Genomic DNA, 14,190 nt, shown 5'->3' with positions numbered 1-14,190 from the left:
CCCTGGTGGTGCAGTGGTTGAGAGTCCGCCTGCCGATGCAGGGTACACGGGTTCGTGTCCCGGTCCGGGAGGATCCCACGTGCCGCGGAGCGGCTGCACCCGTGAGTGCGTGCGGAGCCTGTGAGAGGCCACAACAGTGAGAGGCCCGCAGCCTGTGAGGGGCCACAACAGTGAGAGGCCCGCGTACAGAAAAAAAAAAAAAAAAGTTTGTAATCTCTTAATCTCCCTTACCTATTTCTTTCCTCCCCCATCCCCCTCCCACCTGTCGGCAACCATCGGTTTGTTCTCTGTATCTATAACTCTGTTTCTGTTTTGTTATGTTTGTTCATTTGTTTTGTTTGTGAAGGGTATTTTAAATAGAATAATCAGGGGTTGCCTCAGTGAGAAGGTGGTGATTGGACAAAGACTGGAAAGACATGAGGGAGTGAGCGTTGCAAGTACCGAAAGGAAGCACAGTCCAGGCAGATAGAAGAGCCAGTACAAAAGCCCTAAGAAGGAATGTGCCTAGCACATTTCAAAACAGCAAGGAGGTTGGTGTGGCAGAATAAGCAAGCAAAGGGGAGGAGAAGGAAATAAGTCAGAGAGGCAATGAGGGATGGAGGGTAGGCCATTCTAAGAATTTAGTGGAAGGTTGCTTGTTTGCTTCCTCCTGCCCCCAAAATACATAAGATAAAGAAGAATAAGAGGTAAGAGAAGGCAAAAGACCAGAGAGTCTAGAGAGGGCAGGGATAAATTTAAGAGCAGTATCCCTCAGTAAGCAGCAAGAGATCAGAGTAATGATCAGCCATGGTAAGGAGAAGAGATGCCTCTTTTGGAAGAATTGTGCTAGAGTCTGCTGAGGAAGGCTGATATGCTCATCTCTTAGCAACTTTGCCCTCAGTGACTTCACATTGGTAGCTGAAATTGACCACGGTGGGAGTGTTTACACCATGGAAAATGTCTAACACTACAAATCCAGGCATTTTTTTCTTTTTTTCAATTTGGAAGTGTTTTATTTTATTTATTTATTTTTTAAACATCTTTATTGGAGTATAATTGCTTTACAATGGTGTGTTAGTTTCTGCTGTATAACAAAGTGAATCACTAATACATATACATATATCCCCATATCTCTTCCCTTTGCGTCTCCCTCCCTCCCACCCTCCCTATCCCGCCCCTCTAGGTGGTCACAAAGCACTGAGCTGATCTTCCTGTGCTATGGGGCTGCTTCCCACTTGCTATCTATTTTACATTTGGTCAGGCATTTTTTTCTTGGTGAGATGGTTTAGCTGTATGCAAATAACTCTTCTCAAAGACTGGTGGATAACAAGGAGGAGAAGTTGGCTGTACCCCCAGACACATACTGTGGGAAGATGAAGGCCCCAGTGCTCTAGAGTCTCTTTTCTGTGAATCAACAGGGAAGTTAGATCAGTTGCTTTTAGAAAAAATGGCATTGGTCTGAAATAACTTCTGAAGGGGGAGACTGAACCTAGAGAAAGTAAATAAGGGAACTGTTATGCAAATATAAGGAGAGTCAAGGCCAAGGGTTAAATCTGCATACATTTATCTTCTTTCTCTAACTTTCATTTGTTTGGAAGTAGGGGGAGGGGGAGATAGCCGGAGATAGCCTTTCCAGACAGAAGGATTTTGAAAGTTTGGAGCTGGCCATTGAAGAAGATTACAGGAAGGCACAAGAATTTAAAGTTGTGGGGAAAGTCATACTCTGGGGTCAAGGACAGATAAGGAGTACAGTGAGGCCAAGGGGAGTCTCATAGTTTAAGAAAAATACAAAATGATGTGGTATAAAGATTTTAATTCTACTATAAATGCCTAATGATTACTTAGAATTTAGTTTTTGATAATTTAGTCTTCACAAAGATAACTTTCTAGGTTACAATCATTTTTGTTTTCTTTCCTAGACAAAATAATTTTAGAGAGTATTTGTCTAGATGCTACCTACAAGTAAATACTTGTTAGCTGCCTTGAGGCGCTCTGGTGAATTCTTTTGGTTTGGCAGTCAGTACCTCAGCTGCAGGCACGTTCCTGTTCCCTTTGGCTAAGTGGAAACTTCGAAAGGTCTGTAGTTTTTGAAACGCGATTGAATTCCTTCAAGTTTGTAACCTAGGACACTTAAGAACTTGGATTTGAGTTCACAGGATGGTTATACATAAAATAAAAGATCAAGTGCTCACAAGGTTAAATTTCCTGAAAGCCTTACTGGATGTAAGACAAAGGCGGGGTATAAAACGAAAATAAAAGTATGCTGAGTTAGTGAGGTCATTCTATCTTACTCTCTGCACTCAAGACTGCTCCTGTCTGCTGACAGAAACAGGTTGGTTTTTTCTTTCTTCTTCCATTCAGACTTGTATATGATTTTTTTTTAAGCCCAAAGGTTTGGTATATTTATGTATGCATAAAAGTTTACATGTGCAGAAAAGAGCTATTTGAAAAGTTATACATGTTAACCTTAAAACAAAAATATGAACATAGCAAGAAGAAAATATTATTTTAATACGATTACTTGCCTATAAAACTTTGTTAATAATAGGTTTTGCTATATCATTTTTTCCTGCTTTGTTTTATTGTTAAATTTTTTATTCTTATGATAATTACAAAGGCATTTAAATGTGTTTCTATGTTTCTGCCAGAAGGATCACTTCTGCAAATAGTTTCCATTCCTACGCTTATTTATTCATATTTTTAGTATGATTAATTCTTTTAAAATATCTTTCCTTAATATCTTATACTGTTTGGCCATATTATACCTTATCACTGGGTTCAAGATTTGTGTGATAAAAGAGAAGGAAAGAACAAAGTTCCTACTGTATTAATAATTAACATATAAGAAAACGAAGACTAAAGTAGTCTTCCAGATTGGAACTTTTCAAATAACTTTAAGGATAAAGGGAGACAGAAGGGCTAAGGAAAAAGCATAACAAAACTCAGCACTATAATAAAAACACTGAAAGTTATTATTATATATATATTTTAAAACTTGTGAATTCTGTGCAAGCTTATCTTAATACTACAGGGTGTTAATAGCCAGTACAGTAGAATAACTTAATGAAGAGACATGAGATTCCTGGAGTATCATCCTTCCATTCTAGAGTAATAGCTTTAAACCTATTGGTAAAACCTTTAGTTTGACAAATATTTGCTGGGCACCTAGAGTGAGCCTGGCACTCTCTTCGGGTATTAATTATAAACATAAATCCAACAGGTCATAGTCTTAGGGAACTTAGAGCACAGAGGGAAAAGGTAGTCTGTGAAACATGTCTTCCATAGGATGGGGTCAGTTCTCTGAGAGATATGCAGATACAGTTATTGGATCGGGAAAGTCTTCTGGAGAGGTGACATCTAAGTTAACTGGGTAGGAACTGGCCCTTCAAGGGAAGGGCAGGAAATAGTCCATCAGATTAAAGAACAGAATGAGTAATGATGTAGACATGTGCTGCAGCATGGTGTGTGCCAGAAAATCGCTGGCAAATCAATATTGTTACTGTCTACCGTGCAGGGTGCACAGTAGAGGGATGTAGCAGGAACCATGGGTAGGACAACATTATGGAAGGAGCCTCGGGTATCATGGTAAGGAGCTTAGATTGTATCTTTCAGATGAAGGGATGTGTCTTTCAGGTGAGGAGCTAATAAGCAGCAGTGATGGATTGACATTTTAGAGAGAGAGCACTCTGATGGCAGTAAGAAAAATGTTTTGACAAGGAGGTGGTAAGGAGGAATAAGAACAGTAGGACGGGCTTCCCTGGTGGCGCAGTGGTTGAGAGTCCGCCTGCCGATGTAGGGGACACGGGTTCGTGCCCCGGTCCGGGAAGATCCCACAGGCCGCGGAGCGGCTGGGCCCGTGAGCCATGGCCGCTGAGCCTGCGCGTCCGGAGCCTGTGCTCTGCAACGGGAGAGGCCACAACAGTGAGAGGCCTGCGTACCGGAAAAAAAAAAAAAAAGAACAGTAGGATGCCACTTGGGAAGATATTGTAATAGGCCAGGTAATAATGATGGTTGAATTGTGTGGATGTGTCAAGGAGCACAGATTAAAAGGAAGAGACAGATTTGAGACCTATTTGGGAGGTAAAATCAGAATTTAGGGGCTGACTGGAAATCAGGGATGAAGATAAGAGATAAATCAAGAATGGTACAGGCTGAAGGCTTAGGTGACTAGTGGAACAACAGTGCTACCAAATAGTAGTTTACAATCAGCATGTAATGACAGGTTTTGGAGGGAAGCTAACTAGAGGAGACTTTGTTTTATAAAAGCCAACCAGTAAAATTAAGTAAAATGCTGAGATAATATATTTAATTTATTTTAAAATAAATTCATAAATGTATAAAAATAATATTTATTTTAAATAAATAAAATTATTTTAATTTAAAAATTTAATTTATTGTCAATATACTGTGTAAGAATCACAAAGTTGTATATATAAAAGTTACAGGGTTTAATGATTAATAAAATTCCCCAGGGTATTATTTTTATCTTCCCTCTGTAAATCCCAGCTCCTGTACACAAACTTGTAAAAACAAGGGATGAAGAACTACTCTTGGGGATATATTCCAACGTGGCTTCCATTAAAGAGTTTCAAAGAGTGGCAGATTCAGGCTCACATATGTTATGGCAACAATCTATTCTCTAATAAAAGAATAAAACATATGCTAGATCAAAAGCATTTCCACTTAAGAAATATTAAAATAAATATCCTGTATTCTTTTTGCCATTTAGATTGGAGCCATGGCGTTGGAATACAACCAGTCAACAGATTACTATTATGAGGAAAATGAAATGAATGACACTCATGACTATAGTCAGTATGAAGTGATCTGTATAAAAGAAGAGGTCAGAAAATTTGCAAAAGTTTTCCTGCCTGCCTTCTTCACAATAGCTTTCATCATTGGACTTGCAGGCAATTCTATAATAGTGGCGATTTATGCCCATTACAAAAAGAGGCGAACCAAAACAGATGTGTACATCCTGAATTTGGCAGTGGCAGATTTACTCCTTCTATTCACTCTGCCTTTTTGGGCAGTTAATGCAGTTTATGGGTGGGTTTTAGGGAAAATCATGTGCAAAGTCACTTCAGCCTTGTACACGGTCAACTTTGTCTCTGGAATGCAGTTTCTGGCTTGTATCAGCATAGACAGATATTGGGCAGTAACTAAAGCCCCCAGTCAATCGGGAGTGCAAAAACAATGCTGGCTCATCTGTTTCTGTGTCTGGATGGCTGCCATCTTGCTGAGTATACCTCAGCTGGTTTTTTATACAGTAAATCACAAGGCTAGGTGCATTCCCATCTTTCCATACCACCTAGGAACATCAATGAAAGCATCAATTCAAATGCTGGAAATCTGCGTTGGATTTGTAATACCCTTTCTTATTATGGCAGTGTGCTACTTCATCACGGCAAAGACGCTCATCAAGATGCCAAACATTACAAAATCTCGGCCCCTCAAAATTCTGCTCACAGTGGTCATAGTTTTCCTTGTCACTCAGCTGCCTTATAACATTGTCAAGTTCTGCCAAGCCATAGATATCATCTACTCCCTGATCACCAACTGCGACATGAGCAAACGTATGGATGTTGCCATCCAAATCACAGAGAGCATTGCACTCTTTCACAGCTGCCTCAACCCGGTCCTGTATGTTTTTATGGGAAACTCTTTTAAAATCTACATCATGAAAGTTGCCAAGAAATATGGGTCCTGGAGAAGACAAAGACAAAATGTGGAGGAGATTCCTTTCGATTCTGAAGATGCTACAGAGCCAACCAGTACTTTCAGCATTTAAATATAAAACTGCTCTGTCTCTTGCTTTGATACACATGAATGAGGTTTCTCCCTCAGATCAAACATCTGCATTTCTCTGAAATTCAAATCTCAAACACTGTGGTGGCAACTTATAACAAAGAAGAGGTTAGGGTGGGGAAGGGGAGTGGGGTAGAAGACAAGAAAAAGAGGAAACAAAAAATAAATGCATAAAACATGGAAATTAAAATTAACAATATAGGAAAATAGTAGTAACAGTCATACATAAGAAAAACACTATAAGTTAGGTCATCTAAAACAGATTATTAAAGAAATTTAAATTAAGGGGCATTTATAATTATTTTAAATTATCTAAATTTTAATATAAGAACAATTTCCCTGCATAATTTTAGTACTTGAATAACTATGCAGCAAAATTCAATGTCTTTTTCTTTTTTCTTAATTTGTAAGAGATTTCATAAAACTCCAGAAAGAATAACAATTGGCAATCAAAAAAAAAAAAAGCAAAAACAAAACCATAAAAAGCTTTTCTGGCTATTGTAATATATTACTGGTAAGTTTCTAAACATGTAATTTGCTTTTATGATGTCAACTTTCTTTAGTAATAAGCTGGTTATCCTGTTAGATTTATCATTTATACTCTAGAAGCAATCCTCAGACAATCACATTTATCTAGGTTTCAATTTTTATAACTGCCTAAAGGGCTCATCCATTTACGTGAGTCAATTACTGAGGGTTGACTAAATAATATATTTTCCTATGCCTAAAAGGCTCATCCATTTACGTGAGTCAATTACTGAGGGTTGACTAAATAATATATTTTCCTATGTCTAAAGACTCTTTTTTTTTTGGCAGTATGCGGGCCTCTCACTGTTGTGGCCTCTCCCATTGCGGAGCACAGGCTCCGGACGCGCAGGCTCAGCAGCCATGGCTCACGGGCCCAGCCGCTCCGCGGCACGTGGGATCTTCCCGGACCGGGGCACGAACCCGTGTCCCCTGCATCGGCAGGCGGACTCTCAACCACTGCGCCACCAGGGAAGCCCCAAGACTCTTATTTTTCACTTAAATACTTGTATTTTTAAACAATGAAAATATGTACCACAATAAATTATTTTTAATAATATGGACTGCTTATCTCTTTAAAAACAATTAGATATAAATTATTATAGTCCATGTAATATGCCCCTATTAAAATTTAATTTTGATAGAAGTGACAATGGTCAAAAATAGTGTGCACTAATATAAATTTTTTCTCTCACAAACTGTAAAAAAAAAAAGACGTTTTCTGCTCTTAAATAAACATTGCCCAATCAAGACATTGTTTTAAAATTACTTTTCTTTTTATCAACTATTTCTAAATTTGAAAATGCTTTCAAAGACAGAATTTAAAGAACTGTGGTCATGAAATGAATAACTATGTATCTTATTATTCTAGGACAGTATCTAGCACGAAGAATCAATAGAATACTCACCAGTGCACCACCATTTCTTGCCGTTAATTACATAGCTATCTCCATCTTGCTGGATGCTACATTCAATATTTGTGGCATCACTTGAAGCTATATCGGGCTCTATAAATAAGCAAAGGCTGAATTTACAGGCAGGCAGACACCATTAGCTTACAAAAGACCCTTAGTTAAAGAAATGTGAACTCTTTGAGGACAGAGGCATCTTTATCTTTTTCATCTTCCTACCCTTCCCCCATTCCCCGTGGTTCTTCTACAACCTACACATAGTAGGTATTCAATAAATGTGCATTGGAAAAATGAATGAATAAATGAAGTATTTAGAACAACTCAAGATAGATCAACTATCTGAATTGTGTTCTTGGCATCCTCAGTGATATATGACTTGGGATACAACTCAATCTTTTCTCCAATCATCAAACGTGCATTAAAAATATCGTTCTTGGGCTTCCCTGGTGGCGCAGTGGTTGAGAGTCCGCCTGCCGATGCAGGGGACGCGGGTTTGTGCCCCGGTCCGGGAAGATCTCACATGCCGCGGAGCGGCTGGGCTCGTGAGTCATGGCCGCTGAGCCTGCGCGTCCGGAGCCTGTGCTCCGCAACGGGAGAGGCCACAACAGCGAGAGGCCCATGTACAGAAAAAAAAAAAAAATCATTCTTTATTTCCCACAATGAAAATCTGTACTACATATTTGCAAGCCAGATTTCCCCACCATAGGTTTAGTATCTTAAACAACTTCTTTTTTTTCAAATTAATTTTTATTGGAGTGTAGTTGATTTACAATGTCATGTTAGTTTCTGCTGTACAGAAAAGTGAATCATATATCCACTTCTCAGATTCTTTTCCCATATAGGTCATTACAGAGTATTGAGTAGAGTTCCCTGTGCTATACAGTAGGTTCTCAGCAGTTATCTGTTTTATATATAGTAATGTGTATATGTTAATCCCAATCTCCCTATTTATCTCCCCACTCCCTCCCCCGCTTTCCCCCTTGGTAACCATAAATTTGTTTTTGACATCTGTGACTCTATTTCTGTAGTATCTTAAACAACTTCTAACTGCAAATTCCATCAGGAATGCTTTCACCAATCTATTTATTTTGCATTCTATAAAGCTTGCTCAACACTTAATGTCTTCAGAAAGTTTTCCATAGGACACTTTTACAAGACTGCTTTACTGCATTGCATTTTAGAACATTCAGGCTAGCTCTCAATCATAGTAATCTGCACTTGTTAATGTGCTGCTCTTTTGAATGGATCCTTAAGATATTTTATGTGTTCTCTTTCTAAAACTAGAAACCCTCTTTCTTTAGAAAAGGAGGTGTGTACTCTACTTATTTTGTAATTAATTAGAGCTTTGTAGACAATACAGCAGGTGTTCAATAAAGGCCTCTTACTGGTTTAAATGGAGATCAGTTTTGCTATTATAAATGTATGCAATGTTAGAGAAGGACAATAAAATCTGGCCAAAATCATGGCCAGATGAAATTGAGTTTAATTCTAAACTCAAATATGGAACAATGATTTTGTCCTTTGAAGAGTGCTTAATTACTGTTTCCTATGTACAAATGCACCAAAACCCATTTTTATTAACATGCTCCTAGTTTAATTACCCTACATGATTACAATTTGAGCTATATGACCAACACTGGTGAAAGTTCTATTTTTCTGGGTTTATGGCAGAGTTGAGTAGTTTTTAAGTGTCAATATAAAATTATCACAAAGATCAGTATTTCATACACTAGGGTAAAAAAGATCTTAAACACCCACAGATGGCAATTTTAGATGCAAGTCAAAAGGTTATAAAACTAGGTTTACTCTGCTGCTAATGCCTAAAGCAGGCTACCAGAAAACATCATCTGGTGTCCTCCCAAAGGGGAGGACAATTTTATTCTGCACATTTAAAAATGCCAAAAATTAAAATTGGGCTCCAACAAACATGTTCACATTTCTGGTCACAGGCAAATTTGCCTGAAACATAGAGTCATGTCCCACATTTCTTCAGTTCCTCCATAATAACCGGGAAGAGTGGCTGCCCAATGGGAGAATGTGACTGAATTGCTCTTACCTGTCATACAGAAGCAAGAGGCAATGCTCCCTTGAAGAAGAGGCTCAAGCCACTGCTGCTTCTGTTTCTCACTTCCATATAGGTGAAGCACCTCCATGTTCCCTGTGTCTACACGTAATAAGGAAAAGCACTTGGTTTGCATTTAAAAATTTATCAATGTGGAATCCAAACTATATATAGATAACAGACATGAATCTTTTTAGAGCAAATATTTACTAACAAAAATATTTTGAAACATAACAGACGAGATTGGGTGCATTCAGGGTGGCATGGCCGTAGACTAAACATAATAGTAAATACAATTTACAAGGAAGGTATGCCATAAGTAGTTACAAGTACATGGCATTTGGTGCCTATTTATTCAACTTGTTCTGAATCACAGACACTTGTCTACTTCATCCCAATGAAGCATGGCTCTGAGTTTTAACTCAGTTAGGACTGAGGAAAATAATTTACTGGCCTAACCTTTCCCTGCTATCTTGCAAATATACTCTGCTTGGAGTGACTGCAATTCTCTTAGAGAACAATTAACATTACTTATTACTGAGACTCCTGTTCCTCAACCACACCCTGTGCTTTTTAACTTCCACATGTTTGCTTGGGCCAGGCCTTCTCTCTGGTGAAATTCTACCTGTCACTCCTAAGTAAACTTTTGCTTCTGAGCCATCTCCATTGTGAAGACTCTCCAGCTACCCAATCAGAAATATCTCCTTCCTTTGACCTCACATAGTAATTATCGTCTTTTTACCGCTAACACTGCTCTTACTTTTGTGATCCCATACCACCTAGAAAAGTACTAGGTAGTATCTCAAGGATGTTAAACACGGAATCCCTGCCCTGGATAGAAAATGACAATAGATAACTTCAAAGACCCTCTCCAGCCCTCAGAGGGCATTGTGCAATACATGATACGCCGCAGTATCACTCTCAGGTGAAAAAGAATGCTTCATGTCTGCTGTGGAGCAAAATGTTCTAGATGCCTTTCTCTGATTTTCATTCCCATCAAATTTCTAAAAATACTCTCTAAAACCTTTCTCTTGAATGCTGATTACTTATAAGATTTTGAGGAAGAATTTTTCAATATCGTCTCTTACAATGATATTATGGACAGCTATTGAAATGCCTACGAAAATTGAGCTAAGTCTAAGTTAAGTCTCTCAAAACATGTTTGTACTCTGTTCAGGCACTCCTAACAGGGCCCAAGTTATATTAAAATTCATACAATTCCTAGTAGATTAACACAAGCTTAAAATTCTTTTCAACTGAGGGAGAAAATGAGTCTTGAATTATAATTAATGAAGTTCATTGTTTTCTTTGCTTGTTTTAAATCCAGTGTTTCTTGTAGTTCGAATGAGGTAAATATTGAATAAAAACTTTCCAAAAATTAGTTTATTCTGAGAATCTGACAAACCAAAGTTATCATTTATAGGTTCGTTAAAAAAAAAAAAAAAGCCTAGATAAATTACTTGTACAAAAAGAAAAAAATTTCCCCCAAATTAGCCTAAAGGCCTCCAAATTTTCTAGTAACGGCTTTAGAATTAAAATGACTATTTTCAACATTCCAATATAAAATATTGTATGATTTATTGATGGGCAAAAAAACCAAACCAAAACAAAAGGCAAATCAGAAGACTACATATGTGTCCCATAATATTTTATAACTATTTGGGAAATAATTTGGGTATCTTGAGTAGAAATTCATCTCATATACACTTAAGAAAACTCTTAAGTATTTAATCAACATCAATCATATTCCCTTCTTTATCTGCTTTGTATAAAGCAAAACACAGTGCTCTAAAACACAATAGCCCAAAGGCCTTCATGAATATATCTCCACTACAAAGAGAAAATGCCTAGTTTTCTACCTATGGTTTTATACATATTGTTTGCTGAGGACAGTTGCTTATCATACTTTGGTGAAAGAAAATGTATTTCCCTTGCCAATTTTAAAATTTCAGCAGTTTGGTGGTATCATATTATAACCGATAGACTAATGAAATTTTAATACTAGAAAAAAGTCTATGACCATGTAGTGACAAATTCATAGGTCAAATGGAAAAATAGTGGCAGAGCTGCATCTGCAATGGATGCCTTCTATAGCATTATTTTTCATATTATGACCCATTAGTGTGTCATAAAATTAATTCAATGGAATATGACTAGCATTCTCTGAGAAATGAAAATAGATCAAAACAGAATACATTAGACTAGACTCAGTGGAAAATATATGAATTCATGTAGTAAGGGAAACTTATTTCATGAAGCCTTTTTTCAGTAATATATGTCTCTCCCCTCATTTCCATAAATCAATCCATGAACACACACATACAGCTTCATACACTACATATTGGGTCACAGTATAAAATATATCTTACTATGAGTGGCAATAAAAAAAGTTTTAAGCAAAAGACTACCAGTTCTCTTTCCACAAAATTATGCTACCTATGTAACATGATATAATAGCTACACATAAAGAGATAAAATCTTTAGAAACTCTGTGAATAGATTTATTTACTTTTACAGTAGCCTCATTATTGGATTAAAATGTAGTCATCAGTAAATAGACAAATCAGTGTTTTGAAGAGAGAAAACCATATCTGGGACAAGTTCAACGATTATCAGAGGTTTATGGATTATCTTAATAATTCCCGAGAAATGAGAGTCAAAGTCCAGTGTGGAAACATTTCGAGAAGCAACTAGATTGTGTTTTCTCTGACATCCAACATACCTCTTTTGGGCACTTCCCCGCTTCACTAACTCTTTTTGGGAGGCTTCAGTACCAGGGCCATACAATAAGCACAAAAGGCAAAACTGAGGCCTAACTTGTGCAGGGACACTATAGGATATTATACAATTATCCTTCTACTACAAATCAAATGCCAGTCCTTGACTGAAAGCATCAAAAATAACCACAGTAACTTTGGGGAAAAAAGACAAAAGACATATCAAGGGTCTACCCTAGACCTACTGAGTCAGAATCTCCAGGGATGAAGCCTCTGAATCCGGATTTTTTCAAAGCTTTTTAGGAGGTTCCTTCTGCAAATTGGGTTTGAAAACACCTTCTAAAGACTACATTCCTCGTTTATTCCTTCCATATTACCTTTTTAAAGAAAAGTTGGCCTCCTTCCCTCATCCTTCCAATTTTTCATGCCAAAGTCCTTGAAGGCATCCTTGACTCCCCCATTAATACCTCATAACCAATCAGGAAATCCTCTTGGCTCTGCCCTCAAAATATATTTAGAATCTTTCCACTTCTCACTCCACTGCTACTCCCTTGAACAAATCCCCATCATCTCTCACCAAGACCATCACAAGACTCCCTGCTTACTTCCTTCTCTCCTTTTGTTAATTCTCAACATAGCAGCCAAAGGGATCCTTTTAAAACTGAAGTGACATCTTGTCACTCCTCTGCTCAAATCCCCATTTCACTGAAAGTATAAGCACTCACCTGCCCTATAAGTCCCAGCATACAAGGCCCTTTCCTCTCTGATATCTTTTGCTATTCTTTCCCAGCCACACTGACCTCCTTGGCTATTCTTGAAATACACCAGTCACACTCTTGCTTTAGGGCCTTTGCATTTTATGTTCTCTATGCTATGAAAACTCTTCCCCCAGATCTCAGCATGATTAACTCTCTCACCTTCTTTAAGTCTTTACTGAATGTCATTTTCTTAATAAGGCCTATTCTGAGCCTTCCATCTTAAATTGTTATACACATTACCTGTCCCTCAGCACTCCAGAGCTCCCCTACCTTGCTGTTTTTTTTTTCCCCAAAGCACTTTTCATCTTCAAACTTACTTATATAATTACTTATTTAATCTAGCTATTGTTTATTTTTGTCTCTCTCTATTAGAATGCCAGCTCCATGAGGCAGGAATCTTTGTGTATTTTATTTCATGATAGTTGCTAAAATAGTGCTTGGCATATAGTAGGCAACTGATAAATAATTGGTGAGTAAATGGAGAGATAGCGAGGCTAACCAAAAGATTTAAAACTCTATCCATTTAAAACTCTATCTAACCATAGATATGTTTAATACTGTTAGAAAACTGGAAACCTTATATGGCCAATCCCTTTGGTGGTGACTTCTATTCACTAATACTCTTAATGTAATGATGTTTAATAAAAGAATAATCCAATGAGAACTTTAGGTCCATTTTTTAAAATATTTAAATAAAAGTAACTGAAAGTAAAATTATAGACAAATTTATAAATCAATGACTTTGTGTAGAAAAACTTCCTTGTCATAAAATAGAGAAATTTTAAACACTGCTCAAAATATCTGAGAAAAGTTCTGTTTTTAAATAATGTAGTAACCTGGTGCTTGGCAGTTAAAGACATCTGGAGCAAAAAAGCATTTTCCCGTTTCTTCAGCAATCAAGGCATAGTCTACTTGGCTGAGACCGCTTACAGCTGGCAAAAACAAGTTCCAGAGGCCTTCTGCTTTGGCCATTTCCTGTCAAGGTGATGAATATGCCAGAGTTATCATAATTTATCATGACCTAAAATTATTTATTTTTAAAAGATACTGCTATTTATGCCTTTTGAAGTTAGGAAATTATTTACTTCATTGTATTCTACAGTGCAAGTAGTTATTAATTCATTATAAATCAACAATTTCTTAACAGTTAAGCTTCCTTAGATTTGGCTGAAAAACTAAATTTGCTTACTTGAGTACTTCTTATTGAATCACAGCGATTATAAAATCTCCTACATCTGAGCGTAATTATGCCAAATATACTATTTGTCCATTTCAATTTCTAACATGTGTTAAAATCTGAAAACATGAAATTGAATTAAGCCCATGTGGGAAAAATACCCTGCCTCAACTTCAGTCTCAAGTGAGTAGTGCTGATTGTATTTTTAATTTGAACAGCTGTTAAGAGGCTGTCTTCATCACATACCATACAC

The 14,190-nt window shown here is 37.3% G+C and overlaps 2 protein-coding genes across 4 annotated transcripts in view; one reads left to right on the top strand and one right to left on the bottom strand.

Moving 5' to 3' along the window:
- Positions 1–14,190, bottom strand: part of ACAD11 (acyl-CoA dehydrogenase family member 11) — an 89,070-nt gene that overhangs the window by 31,068 nt on the left and 43,812 nt on the right. For all 3 annotated transcript variants that reach the window (XM_089911145.1, XM_022582507.3, XM_022582508.3), the window contains exons 11-13: positions 13,597–13,735; positions 9,280–9,387; positions 7,221–7,319 (exon numbers count right to left, since the gene is read on the bottom strand). In XM_089911145.1, coding sequence (XP_089767271.1) covers positions 7,221–7,319; positions 9,280–9,387; positions 13,597–13,735 — 346 coding nt within the window. The remainder of the gene's footprint in view (positions 1–7,220; positions 7,320–9,279; positions 9,388–13,596; positions 13,736–14,190) is intronic.
- ACKR4 (atypical chemokine receptor 4) lies at positions 3,189–13,897 on the top strand. The gene has a single exon (XM_089911150.1). It carries the CDS (start codon positions 4,718–4,720, stop codon positions 5,768–5,770), a length of 1,053 nt encoding a protein of 350 aa, XP_089767276.1. The 5' UTR covers positions 3,189–4,717; the 3' UTR covers positions 5,771–13,897.

The sequence above is a fragment of the Delphinapterus leucas genome, chromosome 4, assembly GCF_059928025.1.
Source record: "Delphinapterus leucas isolate spDelLeu-1000000601 "Yukka" chromosome 4, BTC_Dleu_Yukka2, whole genome shotgun sequence".
NCBI classification, from domain to species: Eukaryota; Metazoa; Chordata; class Mammalia; order Artiodactyla; family Monodontidae; genus Delphinapterus; species Delphinapterus leucas.
This window is presented reverse-complemented; position numbering and strand designations above follow the sequence as displayed.